This window comes from Oncorhynchus tshawytscha, linkage group LG03, assembly GCF_018296145.1.
Source record: "Oncorhynchus tshawytscha isolate Ot180627B linkage group LG03, Otsh_v2.0, whole genome shotgun sequence".
Lineage (NCBI taxonomy): Eukaryota > Metazoa > Chordata > Actinopteri > Salmoniformes > Salmonidae > Oncorhynchus > Oncorhynchus tshawytscha.
In genome coordinates, this window is record NC_056431.1 from 3,945,310 (window position 1) to 3,961,948 (window position 16,639).

General features: G+C 46.5%; 1 protein-coding gene across 1 annotated transcript in view; it reads right to left on the reverse strand.

The window, feature by feature from the left end:
- LOC112255022 (integrin alpha-10-like) overlaps positions 1-13,679 on the reverse strand; it is a 61,699-nt gene extending 48,020 nt beyond the window's left edge. The window contains exons 1-6 of the mRNA XM_042307809.1: positions 12,697-13,679; positions 5,411-5,522; positions 4,363-4,472; positions 4,132-4,220; positions 650-764; positions 324-451 (exon numbers count right to left, since the gene is read on the reverse strand). Coding sequence (XP_042163743.1) covers positions 324-451; positions 650-764; positions 4,132-4,220; positions 4,363-4,472; positions 5,411-5,522; positions 12,697-12,748 — 606 coding nt within the window. The 5' untranslated portion in view covers positions 12,749-13,679. The remainder of the gene's footprint in view (positions 1-323; positions 452-649; positions 765-4,131; positions 4,221-4,362; positions 4,473-5,410; positions 5,523-12,696) is intronic.
- Between the last annotated feature and the right edge of the window lie 2,960 nt (positions 13,680-16,639).

Sequence of the window (16,639 nt, forward strand, 5' to 3'; positions counted from 1 at the left end):
CCCCTCATGTTTCCTACCCCACTGCTACTTCTTCTCCCCTCATGTTCCCTCTCCCCTCATGTTCCCTCTCCCTCATGTTCCCTCTCCCCATGTTCCCTCTCCCCTCATGTTCCCTCTCCCCTCATGTTCCCTCTCCCCTCATGTTCCCTATCCCCTCATGTTTCTTCTCCCCCCATGTTTCTGAGAGTACTACGGACCCCCAAAACCCCATGAAATGAACTCTACTCATGTTTCCCCTCCCCTATGTTTAGGCCAGCTCTTGTGCCATTGAGGATTTCATCACAGAAATGTATAGACACACACACACACACACACAATCTTACCTGCATCTGTTCTGGGCTGATATGGAACTTGCTGAGGATGTTACTGAGGAAGTTCTGGACTTCATACCAGGGATAGATACTATTGGAGCCATCCAGAACGATCACTATGTCCATGTATGTTGCACATCCTGGACAGAAAACACATATTATTGGATCCATAAGGGAACGCTGAGAGTACTACGGACCCCCAAAACCCCATGAAATGAACTCTACTGAGTCATTACCATTCAGCTGTGATGTGTGTGTGTGCTCGGGTTTATAAATGCAACCCACTCTTTGTGTGTGTGTGTGTGTGTGTGTGTGTGTGTGTGTGTGTGTGCAATTACTCTGTGCTGTAGGGGCGATGGTCTCTCTAGGTTCCAGGTCGTTGCTGACAGAAACACAGATCCCCGTACTGAAGACTGAGGTACCACACTCCTGAGACCACAGGGGCGCACACGCCTGGAACACACACACACACACACACACACACACACACACACACACACACACACACACACACACACACATACACACACATGTGATTATTATTTTAGCTTTAAGTGAACCTGTAAAGGTAACATACCGTACACAAGTGTCATATGGTCCTAGCTAGCACTGATTTATTGGTGAGAGTGAGAGGCACAAGACAAGGACAGAGTTGACTTCTCCATTGGGCTGTTGGTCAGGTCTGCTACTGAACACACCAATAAACACCAGCAGGCTGAGTGAAGGGGAGGCAGACCCAGATAGAGAAAGAGGGTGGGAGACTGAGAGAGAAGGGCGCGGGGGTTGCCATACGACAGACCACGTATTCACCCTGCACACCCTAAATGTCAAACAAACAAAGGCAAAGTCTTCTCATGCTTTGTTGATGTCAAAAAAGCTTTTGACTCAATTTTTCACGAGGGTCTGCTATATAAATTGATGGAATGCTGTTTTGGGGGGAAAACATACGACATTATAAAATCCATGTACACAAACAACAAGGGTGCTGTTAATAGAAGCAATAAAACTGGACTTGTTTAGACTGGTTGAGTATCTGGAGCATCAGCATTTGTGGGTTTGATTACAGGCTCAAAATGGCTAGAAACAAAGACTTGTCTTCTGAAACTCGTCAGTCTATTCTTGTTCAGAGAAATGAAGGCTATTCCATGTGATAAATTGCCAGGAAATTGAAGATCTCGTACAACACTGTTTACTACTCCCTTCACAGAACAGCGCAAACTGGCTCTAACCAGAATAGAAAGAGGAGTGGGAGGCCCCGGTGCACAACTGAGCAAGAGGACAAGTACATTAGATTGTCTAATTTGAGAAACAGATGCCTCACAAGACCTCAACTGGCAGCTTCCTTAAATAGTACCCGCAAAACACCCACTTCAAAGTCAACAGGGAAGAGACGACTGGGTATCGGCGTAATTTTTCCTTGATGCTGACCTTCAAGGAAAAATTACGCCGATACCCAATAACTCTCAAAATCAAGAAATTAGCCGTTAAATTCTACAACCACCTAAAAGGAAGTGATTCCCAAACCTTTGATTACAAAGCCACCGCCAACAGAGAAGAGTCCCCTAAGCAAGCTGGTCCTGGGGCTCTGTTCACAAACACAGACCCCACAAAGCCCCAGGACAGCAACACAATTAGACCAAACCAAATCATGAGAAAACAAAAAGATAATTACTTGATACATTGGAAAGAATCAACAAAAAAACAGAGCAAACTAGAATGCTATTTAGTCCTAAACAGAGAGTACACAGTGGCAGAATAACTGACCAATGTGACTGACCCAACCTTAAGGAAAGCTTTGACTATGTACAGACTCAGTGAGCATAGCTTTGCTATTGAGAAAGGCCACCGTAGGCAGACCTGGCTGTCAAGAGAAGACAGGCTATGTGCTCACTGCCCACAAAATGAGGTGGAAACTGAGCTGCACTTCCAAACCTCATGCCAAATGTATGACCATAGAGAGACATATTTGACTCATATTACAGAGACCCACAAAGAATTTGAAAACAACTCCAATTTTGATAAACTTCCATATCTATTGGGTGAAATACCACAGTCTGCCATCACAGCAGAAAGATGTGTGACCTGTTGGCACAAGAAAAGGGCTACCAATGAAAAACAAACACCATCGTAAATACAACTCATATTTAAGTTGATTTAAAAAAAAAAATCTTTTGTACTTGAACTATTTGCCCATCGCTACAACACGGTATATAGCCATGGGAACTTTTGTGAGTGTAATTTTTGATTGTTTATTTCACTTTTGTTTATTATATATTTCACTTGCTTTGGCAATGTAAACATATGTTTCCCATACAAATAAAGCCCTTTGAAATGAAATTTAATTGAGGAGGGGCTGAGACAAAAGGGAGGGACTGAGAGAGAGAGGGGGGACTGAGAAAGAGAAAGAAAGAGAGAGGGGGGAACTGAGAGTGAGAGAGATAGAGAGAGAAAGAGAAAGGGGGAACTGAGAGCGAGAGAGATAGAGAGAGAGAAAAAGAAAGAGAGAGAGAGAAAGACAGAGAACCAGAGAGAGAGAGACGGGGGCCTGAGAGAGAAAGAGAGAGTCAGAGAGAGAGAGAAGGGAGACAGAGAGAGAAATAGAGAGAGATGTGGGGAGAGGGAGAGCGAGAGAATGAAAGAGAGATGAGGAGAAGAATTGGGTATAAGCGAGGGGCCGGTATGTCATGGAAAAGCATATAATTGTGGTTTGAGAACATGTGAAATGAAAGAGAGGGAGAAGAGAGAGAGAGCGAGGGATGGGGTGAAGAAGTTGTTGACATGGTGGCAGTTTTCATGAGTATTGTACCAGAGCTGGAACACACCAGACCAATAAAGCCATTTAATCCCAATTGTAGTGAATGGGGTGAGGCAGAACAGTCACATAACAATATTGATGTCTTCAAAGCATACTATTTATTTGGCTTAAAACCAAAGAGAGCGGAAGGGAAAGGAGGAGTGTGGGGAGAGAGGAGAGCTAGGATAAAAGGAACAACATTCATACACACTAGGAGGCAAAATAAAAATGAAAAGAGTGAAGGAGGGAGGGAGGAAAGAGAAAACATGACCCTGTCATTACCAAAGGCCCCAGCACAGCTCCAGTACAGACACAGAGACAGAGAGAGACAGGGGGAGGGATGGTGAGAGAGGGATGAGAGAAAGGAAAGAAGGAGAGGAGGGCGAGAGCTGCTATGGCTTTTGGTAGGCCTGTCATTACAAAGGGCCGGAGCTGCATTCCGATCCTGTTTTAGACCCTACCACAGGGGTTCAAATACACACACGCGCAAAAACAGGGTGCGCTGGCCCTGGCATTAGTGAACTGTGTTTGACTCTGCACCTAGAGTAGCTGCAAACTGCTGGCAGACACACACACACACAGGAGTGGCTGCTTGCTGGCACAGCCACCCAGTAATTCCTCTGTAACCATAGAGATCTGGAGATACCTGGATCAGAAGACTCTGCTAGGACAACGTGGCCCAGAGTGTGTGTGTGTGTGTATGTGTGCGCTTGAATGTATGGTAAGAAAAGCTGCCCTATAATGAGGGGGGATTCTGAACACACACAGACATGGCATCTAATGTTAATTCCTTCTAAACATGGCCACCCCCAGCTGACTCATTGAAAAGTCCATACCAAACAAACACACCACCTCCTCCTCTGACCCCCACCACATCCCTCCAGGACTGACTCAGTTCCTACAGCCATATGTAACCCAGGATCAAACACATGTTGTCTGCAAGACGCAAGACCATGTTAGCCCACTGACTCAATCAATTCATCAATCAATCAGTCAACCAGTCAGCCAATGGGACAGAGAACGTACCAAGAATCCATCAGGTGAGTCTGGACTGAGGGTCATTCCTAGATGAGAGTTCTTCAGGTTTCTAGATACATTCTGTAATGTGCTCTCACCTGAGACAGAGAGGGAGGAGAAAGATGGTTAATGACATTCCCTAGAGGCTGAGCTATGGTCAGTTTAGTGTTTCTCCTCCTAATGGTTAAGATTAGGATCAGCGGAGGGTAAGCTGATCCTAGATCTGTAGTTGTCTCTCACCTAGGTTGGTTTTGGTGCAGTTGGAGCTCCTCTCCTCTCCCACGATGCATTTGTACACGTCTCCTCTCCTGGTATTGGAAGGTCCATCCCAAGGAGCACCAACCAGCATCCTGCATCACAATCACACACACAGCCAATCAGGTTGTGAGGATTTTATCAATGCATCCTACTACAGATACACTAATTGATAGCCTGGAGGATGGCAGGTAGCCTGGAGGACGGTAGGTAGCCTGGAGGGTGGCAGGTAGCCTGGAGAGCGGCAGGTAGCCTGGAGGACAGGTAGCCTGGAGGATGGCAGGTAGCCTGGAGGACGGCAGGTAGCCTGGAGGACGGCAGGTAGCCTGGAGGACGGTAGGTAGCCTGGAGGGTGGCAGGTAGCCTGGAGAGCGGCGGGTAGCCTGGAGGACGGCGGGTAGCCTGGAGGACGGCAGGTAGCCTGGAGGACGGCAGGTAGCCTGGAGGACGGCGGAGGATGGCAGGTAGCCTGAAGGGCGGCAGGTAGCCTGGAGGACGGCGGGTAGCCTGGAGGGCGGCGGGTAGCCTGGAGGGCGGCGGGTAGCCTGGAGGACGGCGGGTAGCCTGGAGGACGGCGGGTAGCCTGGAGGGCGGCGGGTAGCCTGGAGGACGGCGGGTAGCCTGGAGGGCGGCAGGTAGCCTGGAGGGCGGCGGGTAGCCTGGAGGACGGCGGGTAGCCTGGAGGGCAGCAGGTAGCCTGGAGGACGGCAGGTAGCCTGGAGGGCGGCAGGTAGCCTGGAGGGCGGCAGGTAGCCTGGAGGGCGGCGGGTAGCCTGGAGGACGGCGGGTAGCCTGGAGGGCAGCAGGTAGCCTGGAGGACGGCAGGTAGCCTGGAGGACGGCAGGTAGCCTGGAGGGCGGCAGGTAGCCTGCCATTGAACAAGGCAGTGAACCCTAATCGCTCCAGGGTCGCCATTAATAACCTGTACACTCATACAGGTTACCCACTTGTACATGCAGTGAAACAGGACAAATATAAGCACCCCCTTTTTGACCTTTGACAAACACACACACATACAGACGTTGGTACTCACGATTTGTCCCCCGCATTGTCATGCTGTAGCACAGAGAAACCAAATAGGGCCTCCTCTGGACCAGTGTAGATACGAGGCCGCTTAACATCGATGTTGAAACACTCACACAACCCTGAGGGAACATTACAACAGAGAGAAGGTTATAGAAAGGGGTTGTGAGGAGAGAGTGACTGGGGTTGTGAGGAGAGAGGGGCTGGGGTTGTGAGGAGAGAGGGGGTTGTGAGGAGAGAGGGGCTGGGGTTGTGAGGAGAGGGGGGTTGTGAGGAGGGGGGGCTGGGGTTGTGAGGAGAGAGGACTGGGGTTGTGAGGAGAGAGGGGCTGGGGTTGTGAGGAGAGAGGGGGTTGTGAGGGGGGACTGGGGTTGTGAGGAGAGAGGGGCTGGGGTTGTGAGGAGAGAGGGACTGGGGTTGTGAGGAGAGAGGGACTGGGGTTGTGAGGAGAGAGGGACTGGGGTTGTGAGGAGAGAGGGACTGGGGTTGTGAGGAGAGAGGGAGGGACTGGGGTTGTGAGGAGAGAGGGGGTTGTGAGGAGAGAGGGACTGGGGTTGTGAGGAGAGAGGGACTGGGGTTGTGAGGAGAGAGGGACTGGGGTTGTGAGGAGAGAGGGACTGGGGTTGTGAGGAGAGAGGGAGCTGGGGTTGTGAGGAGAGAGGGACTGGGGTTGTGAGGAGAGAGGGGGTGGGGTTGTGAGGAGAGAGGGGCTGGGGTTGTGAGGAGAGGGGACTGGGTTCAGAGGAAAGGGGTTGTGAGGGGGGGCTGGGGTTGAGGAGAGAGGGGCTGGGGTTGTGAGGAGAGAGGGACTGGGGTTGAGAGGAGAGAGGGACTGGGTTGAGAGGAAAGAGGGGCTGGGGTTGTGAGGAGAGAGGGGCTGAGGTTGAGAGGAAAGAGGGGCTGGGGTTGTGAGGAGAGAGGGGCTGAGGTTGTGAGGAGAGAGGGGCTGGGGTTGTGAGGAAAGAGGGGCTGGGGTTGTGAGGAGAGAGGGGGTGGGGTTGAGAGGAAAGGGGGCTGGGGTTGTGAGGAGAGAGGGGCTGGGGTTGTGAGGAGAGAGGGGCTGGGGTTGAGAGGAAAGAGGGGCTGGGGTTGTGAGGAGAGAGAGGGGTTGTGAGAGGGGGACTGGGGTTGTGAGGAGAGGGGTTGTGAGGGGAGAGGGACTGGGGTTGTGAGGAGAGTGGAGAGAGGGGGCTGGGGTTGAGAGGAAAGAGGGGCTGGGGTTGAGAGGAGAGAGGGGCTGGTGTTGTTGTGAGGAGAGAGGGGGCTGGGGTTGTGAGGAGAGAGGGGCTGAGGTTGAGAGGAAAGAGGGGCTGGGGTTGTGAGGAGAGAGGGGCTGAGAGGAGAGAGGGGCTGGGGTTGTGAGGAGAGAGGGGCTGGGGTTGAGAGGAAAGAGGGGCTGGGGTTGTGAGGAAAGAGGGGCTGGGGTTGTGAGAGAGAGGGGCTGGTGTTGTGAGGAGAGAGGGGCTGGGGTTGTGAGGAGAGAGGGGCTGGGGTTGTGAGGAGAGAGGAGAGAGGTGCTGGGGTTGAGAGGAAAGAGGGGCTGTTGCAAGGAGGGAGGGGTTTGTGGGGAGAGAGGGGCTGGGTTGAAAGGGGGTTGTGGGGAAGAGGGGCTGGGGTTAGAGAGAGGGGGCTTGGGGTGAGGGAAATGAAGCTGAGGTGAAAGAGAGAGGGGCTGGGGTTTACATTTGGGCTTTGGCAATGTAAACATATGTTTCCCATTCCAATGAAGCCCTTAAATTGAATTGAATTGAGATGGGGGGGGGGAAGAAGGATAAACAGGGGCTGAGTGACCAAAGATGACCTTTGCAGAAAAAGAGAGTTCAGTCTGGGGGGAGGAGAAAGGGGCTGGGGTTGAGGGAGGGGGGGTTGTGGGTTATGAAAACTATGTAGTATAGTAGCTCCCTGTTATACCATACAAACCTGCCCTTTATACAGAGAGAGAGAGGGGCTGAGGTTGAGAGGAGAGAGGGGCTGGGGTTGTGAGGAGAGAGGAGAGAGGTGCTGGGGTTGAGAGGAAAGAGGGGCGAGAAGGAGGGAGGGGTTTTGGGGAGAGAGGGGCTGGGAGAGAGAGGGGTTGAGGGGAGAGAGAGGGGTTAGAGAGGGGGTTTGGGGTGAGGGAAAGAAGAGAGTGAACGAGAGAAAGAGAAGAACGAGAGTAGTTTACATTTGCGACGGTGCAAGCAAAGGAATGGAAATGAAGGATAAATTCAATTGAATTGCCCAGGGGAGGGAGGTAAACAGAGTGACCAAAGATGACTGAGAAAAAGAGACATGGGGGGAAACACACAGGCCAACTGTCAAAATAAAAGCCACACTACACTCTTTATGATGATGTAATTTAAAGAGAGCAGACCTGTGGAGTGCCACACTAAAATAGACCAAACAGTTACCCAGGGTAGAACCCCAAACATAGGGTACATACAGGCCTAACCCAGGCTAGAACCCCAAACATAGGGTACATACAGGCCTAACCCAGGGTAGAACCCCAAACAAAGGAATAGAAGGATAGTTCATTGGCCTAACCCAGGCTAGAACCCCAAACATGGAAACACACAGGCCAACTGTCAGGCTAGAACCCCAAACATATGATGATGTAATTTAAGGCCAGACCTGTGGGTAGAACCCCAAACATAGACCAAACAGGCCCAACCCAGGCTAGAACCCCAAACATAGGGTACATACAGGCCTAACCCAGGCTAGAACCCCAAACATAGGATACATACAGGCCTAACCCAGGCTAGAACCCCAAACATAGGGTACATACAGGCCTAACCCAGGCTAGAACCCCAAACATAGGGTACATACAGGCCTAACCCAGGCTAGAACCCCAAACATAGGGTACATACAGGCCTAACCCAGGCTAGAACCCCAAACATAGGGTACATACAGGCCTAACCCAGGCTAGAACCCCAAACATAGGATACATACAGGCCTAACCCAGGCTAGAACCCCAAACATAGGGTACATACAGGCCTAACCCAGGGTAGAACCCCAAACATAGGGTACATACAGGCCTAACCCAGGGTAGCACCCCAAACATAGGGTACATACAGGCCTAACCCAGGGTAGAACCCCAAACATAGGGTACATACAGGCCTAACCCAGGGTAGAACCCCAAACATAGGGTACATACAGGCCTAACCCAGGGTAGAACCCCAAACATAGGGTACATACAGGCCTAACCAACACACTGTAAAAAATGCTTATAGCTGCAATATGCTACAGTGCATCTTTAAGTAACTGGTTCTACAGCCTTTTTAAGTTTACTCAACTTTTCGATCAAGGTGCTACCTGATCTTAACATTTTTTGTTGGCCAAAACATAGCTCCAACTTCTGAAAATGTACACAAAAATGTAGTTAACTTAAAATGATGTGTTTGCTCAACTTACCTCACATGTTCATTCATCTAGATATTATTATTTGGACTTAACTAAAAAAGGCTTTGAAACTAGTTACACCTTCATAAATGATGCTTTTGACATACAATACTTTCAACTGACACACATGATTACATTGTGCATAATCATTTCTACAGAAATGATTATTCAACACATCCTCACCTGGACTTTGAACTCTCAACCTCTTGGGACTGAGGACACAAAGCTTCCTGCTATGTCACAGTGTCTATGTCAATTACTGTATTGCTACACTTTGCTCTTCAAAGTAAATCTCAGCTCTGTTAAAAGTACCCAAGTAAAATGATTTTATTTATCATAGCGACTAAGGAGAAACATAAAAATGAGTACTATGCAGGCCAACATTAGACTATTACTGAAATAAGTAACTCAAATCAATGATGAGAGAGTAGTCAGGTTAACTGATCACTGACACAGACATGGTGGAGTAGCAGGAAAATGGAATGCTGTGAACCAGAAGGTTGTGAGTTCAACCCCCAGTTGAGGACATGTTAAATATGAATTACTGTATAAATGAACAGGCACAAAGTAATCATGTAAGTTTAAAACATTGTATGTTAAATGTAACCAGTTGCACAGACCTTCTTAATTAAGATGCCCAAATAATCATTTCTAGTTGAATGAACATGCAAAATTTTGAGCAAACACATCATTTTAAGTTGACTGAATGTTTGCGCAAGTTTTTGCGTAAATTGGAGCTAAGTTTGGGCCAGCTAAAAATGTTAATTTCGGGTAACACTTTGATCGAAAAGTGTATTAAACTTAAAAAGGCTGTGGAACCAGTTACTTCATAATAATTAGATGAAACAACTAGACTTTTTTACAGTGCAGAACTCACCAGCAGACTGGTGAACAACACACGCTACCAAAAACCACCAGCACACAAAGTCTTGCATACACACACACACACACACACACCCACGTACACACGTACACACACACACACACACACACACACACACACACACTCTCTCATATGTTTCAAAGACTGTCCGTCGCATCACCAAGACCACTTCACCCCTCTCTCCTACTCCCCCCCCGCCGCCGCCGCCGCCGCCGCCTTAACCCCCACTCTCCACTCAAATCATCCCATTTTCATCCTCTTCCTCCTGTACCCCCTCCCCGGGTCTTCACCCTCACCACCACACCACCCTCCCCTCCTCCTCTCCTGCTCCTCCACTCCCATTTTCAGCTGGTTTATATGGGTCTGTACCACAGCCTGTCTGACCATGGATCATCATGACAACTGACTGTAAACATTTATGCAGCCAAACCCCGTCTAGATTCAGATTCCGCTCTCTATTCAACCACACTATCGGCTCGCAATGCTCTTGCTGCTATGTGTGTGTGTGTGTGTGTGCGTTTGTGTGTACTGCTACTGAATGATGTATGTATTCGGGGATGACAGGTCAGTGGAGTTGACAGCACAGTGTTACGTGTGTTACAGATGAATGGCAGCCTGACCACAGACGTGTGTTAAGTATGGAGACTACATGTGGCTCTGATTTATGGCATTTCAAATGGACCACTGTCTCTCTATCACAGCTTCTCTCTCTCACCCACACACACACGTTTTCTACTTATACTATCTACCAATCTTTCTACCACTCACTCCCATCATTTTATTTGGTCCACTTCTTTATCTGCTCTCCTCTTCATCTCTTGTTGTCTTCACATGTCTGCAGTGGCCTCTTGGCTTATACTTTGGTCGTCTCTGGTAGTCCGTGCAATGATGACCACAGTAGGTGTCTGCCTCGCTGTTTCTCTAGTATTCATTGAATTACAAGGCTTCTCGCTCTACCCCCTCCCCATTTCTCTTGCTCTCTGACTCACCTCCATCATGTTCTGTTCCCATCTCTATCTGTCCCTAGTGCGGTATGGGGGTGGAAGAGAGTGGGAGTGGGAAAGGAAGACAGAGAAGGAAAGAGATATAATGGACAGCAAGAGGGAGGGTAAGAGAGAGGGACCAATGAGAGAAACAGAAAGAGACATTGGGAGAAGAGAAAGTGTGCAGGAGAAGGACTGGGAAGAAATTGGTAGAGGAGAGAGAAGAGAGAGACAGAGAGATTGTGTAGGAGAAGGACTGGGGAGAGGATAGGAGAGGAGAGAGAGAGACTGGGAGAAGAGAGATTGTGTAGGAGAAGGACTTGGAAGAAGAGAATGACTGGGAAGAGGATAGGAGAGGAGAGAGAGAGATTGGGAGAAGATATATTGTGTAGGAGAAGGACTGGGGAGAGGATAGGAGAGAGAGAAGAGAAGGAATTCCCCAGCTTTCCCCCCATACACACACCTGTGTTCTACATCTCAGTAAAACATAACAGAGCAACTAACAGTACTGGTATGCCTGGTTACCACACTGGGGAGGCCTGCTCAAACCATCAACATCACACACACACAGTCAATACATGCATGTCTCAAACAGGTAATGAAGTGTAGTACAGACTAACCACATACAGCGTCTGACTACGGTGACTTCAATGCATTCCTTCCTCATTCATTCCTGAGGATCAGCAGGAGGAGACAGACGTGGCCTGAACAGACAGCAGTATGGTGTTGTACTGGACTGGTACATGGCCTGAACAGACAGCAGTGTTGTGTTGTGCTGGACTGGTACATGGCCTGAACAGACAGCAGTGTTGTGTTGTATTGGACTGGTACATGGCCTGAACAGACAACAGTGTTGTGTTGTATTGGACTGGTACATGGCCTGAACAGACAGCAGTGTTGTGTTGTGCTGGACTGGTACACTCTCCTCTCCTGCCGTCTAACAGGAGTCAGTGAGTGAGGTGTGTTATGGTACAGGTAACATGCAGGGGTTGGGAGAGATGGATATTACTGATAGAATTTAGGTCTAACCCTCCCACTGGTACCAGTGTAGCAATTCAGGGGAGGGGGTGGGGTTTGATCCAGCAACCAGCAGGAGAGAAGATAGCCCTACACATTGAGGAAGTTATGTAAGTTAATTACCATACTGTACAGTTAAACCTCGCAGGAGGGCAAAAAAGGCCAGACTGCAGAATCCCACTTCTGCCACCAATGTAGTGATTATGGTGGCAGTCAAAATGGGGTTTGAACCAGTAACCCTGTGGTTAGAGGTGAAAGTGGAAAACCTCTTGTGCCATAAAGGTCTAGACCCCATGGCAGTGGCTGGGCATTATCTCTCACATGATGTAGGCCTACAGGGAGGCTATATGTAGCTTTCTAAATATCCCTGCCTCAGACTTTGTACCTTAGAGAATGATGCCTGCAGTTGTTTAGGTGAATCACTTAAACTTCAAGTTCTTTGAGCTTTGAGACCTGGAGAAAAGCCATATTGTGTATAAATATAACACATTATTCATTATTCATGGTTGTTTGAAGATAAGGAGTGAGTCCACTGAGGGAGCTCCAGTAGGTAACCTGATTACCATATCATACAATTGGACAGGGGAGCAGCAGCAGGGGGGAACCAGGGAAACAGCTGTATGCCTACACAGTAAATAGCTGGGCCAAGTCTCAGCATAGAGAATGACCCTGCACACTGTAGTGGTTATAGAGGTCGTTCAACTGGTTTACAGGATCGGTGTTTATGTTCTAGGACCTATGATGTACTGTAGGTGCATTAGCTGGCTGTGCCATAAAGGTCCAGACTTCTCTGCAGAGGTTGTCGGTCCTACAATGCCATTGGGATAACGAATACACTGATGAATCTCGAACTAGAAAATGCCTAATTTTAATGAACATGTATAGGCTACTTAAACTTTCAAAATGCTGTCATTGAAGTGACTTTGTAACGGGTCATGGTCGGGGTCAAGGATTTAAAGGTATTCGTGAGAAAAAAAAACAGCTCTAGAGAGGTTGAGATGATAGACAACGTGACAACTCTGGTTACAAACTTACCTTTGAGGAGAACTATGAACTTGAGGAGTAGCAGGTATTTGTGCAGCTCCATGTTGTAAAGGATGGAAGGGCTTCGTGTTATCTCTCTTTCTGTTCCGGACTTGGGCTTTAATTTCCCTAGAGTTCGTTTAAATTCAGTGCTCCGGCACGAGTCTTTCAACTCGATGTGTTCCCCAGAGATCCGTGAAAACCATAAAACCACAGTCCCAGTGGTATTGCTTGGGCGCGTTGTAATGTAACCGTGTTGTGTTGCTTCCGACAACCCTGCTTCACATATTATTCAGGGAAAAACAGACTACTTAGTTATTGTCTGTTGCTGTAACCACTATCAGGTTGAACGACATGTTGACAGCTTTTTAATGAATTAAACAGAGGTTGTTCTAGGTTTATTTTATTTTTGACAAACAGTAGCCTAAACTATCTAAATATTTTGGGGCTGGAATATGTGCCATAAATTATTACCTTAACCTGTGCGCAACTAACACCTCAAATGTCTAAACAACTAGTCAAAAACAACTAAACAACTGATTCAAGCTCAAAACCAACACCTGTCCCGAAGAAATGTTCAATTTAGTGTCGTTAAACCTTCACTAAAGCGTAACAGATTCTCAAATGCATGTTTAATTGCTTCCAATAAAGAAAAACCCATAGGACTAACTATCAGTCAGATAGTCTACTTTTCTATTGCTGAATGTTCCTCCTGGCTCGACGCTCCAAAAATTATCTGAAAAAAGTACCCATATTCATCTTTCAACCAAACAGTTTGAGGTAAATTAATGTTTGGGTTTTCTTGACAACTTTTCTGTTTCAATTTTCACACTTCTGGTTGGTTATATCCATCTTTTTCGTCGTTTCCCCTCATTTATAGCGATTGTATCCCTCTCTGAATAGTGGAGTTTTACTCCAAAGCAACAATCAATAGCGCATTTATTCCAGCGCGAAGAGACCTTCCTTCCCTCGCGCGTCCCTCAACTCGACTTCTCTCTCAGCGCGCGCCTGGTTCGCATTTTGAAAACCCCAAACGACTTTCTCTCTCTCTCTCTTTCTCTCTCTCTCTCTCTCTCTCAATTCACTTTTTTCTCTCTCTCTCTCAATTAAATCTCCCTCTCAATTATATATCTGTCTCTTTCTTTCTCTCAATTCAATTTAAGGGCTTTATTGGCATGGGAAACATATGTTTACATTGCCAAAACAAGTGTAATAGATAATAAACAAAAGTGAAATAAACAATAAAAAATCAACAGTAAACATTAAACTCACAGAAGTTCCAAAAGAAAAAAAACGTTTCAAATGTCATATTATGTCTATATACAGTGTTGTAACAATGGTGTAATTGTGTAATCTGAGGGAAATATGTGTCTCTAATATGGTCATATATTTGGCAGGAGGTTAGGAAGCGAAGCTCAGTTACCACATCATTTTGTGGGCAGTGTGCACATAGCCTGTCTTCTCTTGAGAGCCAGGTCTGCCAGGTCTGCCTATGCCAGGTCTGCCTATGGCGGCCTTTCTCAATAGCAATATGCTCACTGTGTCTGTTACACCCCCCCCACACACACACACACACACACACACACACACACTGTGTCTCCGTCAGTCTGTCTGTCTCCATCTAACTGTCATAAATACGTTCAACTTCGGAATGATACTGAATCAGTACTGGAGACCACTTTAAAGCTCACTGAGGCCACCTAGTGGTCTCTGGTCACCTGGTTGAGAGTTGTGGATGTAGTTCACTCAAGATCCACAGGATTGCGCCAGTGCGTCATTAATTCAGTCTTCCAAATACTGTGGGTCAGCTAGCCAATTCGTTAGACTATTGAGATACACTCTAGGTTTGACACAACTGTTCACACTTAAAAGTGCTTTACTCAAATATTTATCAAATTCCTTGATCCTCATGGTTTGTGAAATTAAATTTTTTGTTTATGGAATTGTATTCCGTTACAGCTACGGACAAAGACATGAAGGCCTCTGCAGGTGGAACTGTTGCATACATAGGCAGAGCCCCTATAATAAAACAGTACAACTGTTGCACTAGTGGATGTCGCTGTTCTCTAATAGTTCCTAATTCTGGGACTAGTGTGAATGTTGAGCCCTCACACTGGTCTAAGGCCAGATTAGCATTTTCCCCTTATAGCTAAAGATAAGATTTGGTGAGGGTAAACTGATCCTACATCTGTGACCAAGGGCAACTTCTACTGTTGTTTGTGTCTTCTGTGGCGTGGTTGGTGGTAATTAAGCATCTTTGTTTTTTCTCATAAATCAACTCTGTCAACCAAGTGGTTCCTACAGTAGTAGAAGCTGCCCAGGTCTAGGATCAGTTTATCCTCCCCAAATCCTAACTCTACCATATGGCAGATCACAAATCTGTGTTTAGTGCAATTTCATCCTACTGTAGTTATTAGGTAGATCAACTTCATCCTACTGTAGTGTTGGTGGATCAACTTCATCCTACTATAGTTGTTAGGTAGATAAACATCATTCTACTCTAGTTGTTAGGTAGATCACCTTCATCCTACTGTAGTTGCTAGGTAGATCAACTTCAACTTACTCTAGTTGTTAGGTAGATCAACTTCATCCTACTGTAGTTGTTAGGTAGATCAACTTCATCCTACTGTAGTTGTTAGGTAGATCAACTTCATCCTACTCTAGTTGTTAGGTAGATCAACGTCATCCTACTCTAGTTGTTAGGAAGATCAACGTCATACTACTCTTGTTGTTAGGTAGATCAACATCAATCTACACTAGTTGTTAGGTAGATCTACTTCATCCTACTGTAGTTGTTAGGAAGATCAAATTCAAACTACTGTTGTTGTCAGGTAGATCAACTTCACCCTACTGTAGTTTTTAGGTAGATCAAATTCAAACTACTGTAGTTGTTAGGTAGGTTAACTTCATCCTACTGTAGTTGTTAGGTAAATGAACTTCATCCTACTCTAGTTGTGAGGTACATCAAATTCAAACTACTGTAGTTGTTAGGTAGATTAACTTCATACTACTCTAGTTGTTAGGTAGATCAACGTCATCCTACTCTAGTTGTTGCTGGATCAACATCATTCTACTCTAGTTGTTAGGTAGATAAACATCATTCTACTCCAGTTGTTAGGTAGATCACCTTCATCCTACTGTAGTTGCTAGGTAGATCAACTTCATCCTTCTCTAGTTGTTAGGTAGATCAACATCAATCTACACTAGTTGTTAGGTAGATCAACTTCATTCTACTGTGGTTGTTAGGTAGATCAACATCAATCTACACTAGTTGTTAGGTAGATCAACTTCATTCTACTGTGGTTGTTAGGTAGATCAACATCAATCTACACTAGTTGTTAGGTAGATCTACTTCATCCTACTGTAGTTGTTAGGTAGTTCAAATTTATCCCAGTGTAGTTGTCAGGTAGATCAACTTCATCCTACTCTAGTTGTTAAGAAGATCAACTTCATACTACTCTAGTTGTTAGGGAGAGCAACTTCATCCTACTCTAGTTGTTAGGGAGAGCAACTTCATCCTACTCTAGTTGTTAGGAAGATCAACTTCATACTACTCTAGTTGTTAGGGAGAGCAACTTCATCCTACTCTAGTTGTTAGGGAGAGCAACTTCATCCTACTCTAGTTGTTAGGAAGATCAACTTCATACTACTCTAGTTGTTAGGGAGAGCAACTTCATCCTACTCTAGTTGTTAGGGAGAGCAACTTCATCCTACTCTAGTTGTTAGGAAGATCAACTTCATACTACTCTAGTTGTTCGGTAGATCAACTTCATCCTACTCTAGTTGTTAGGTAGATAAACTTCACCCTACTGTAGTTGTTAGGTAGATCAACTTCATCCTACTCTAGTTGTTAGGTAGATCAACATCAATCTACACTAGTTGTTAGGTAGATCAACTTCATTCTACTGTGGTTGTCAGGTAGATCAACATCAATCTACACTAGTTGTTAGGTAGA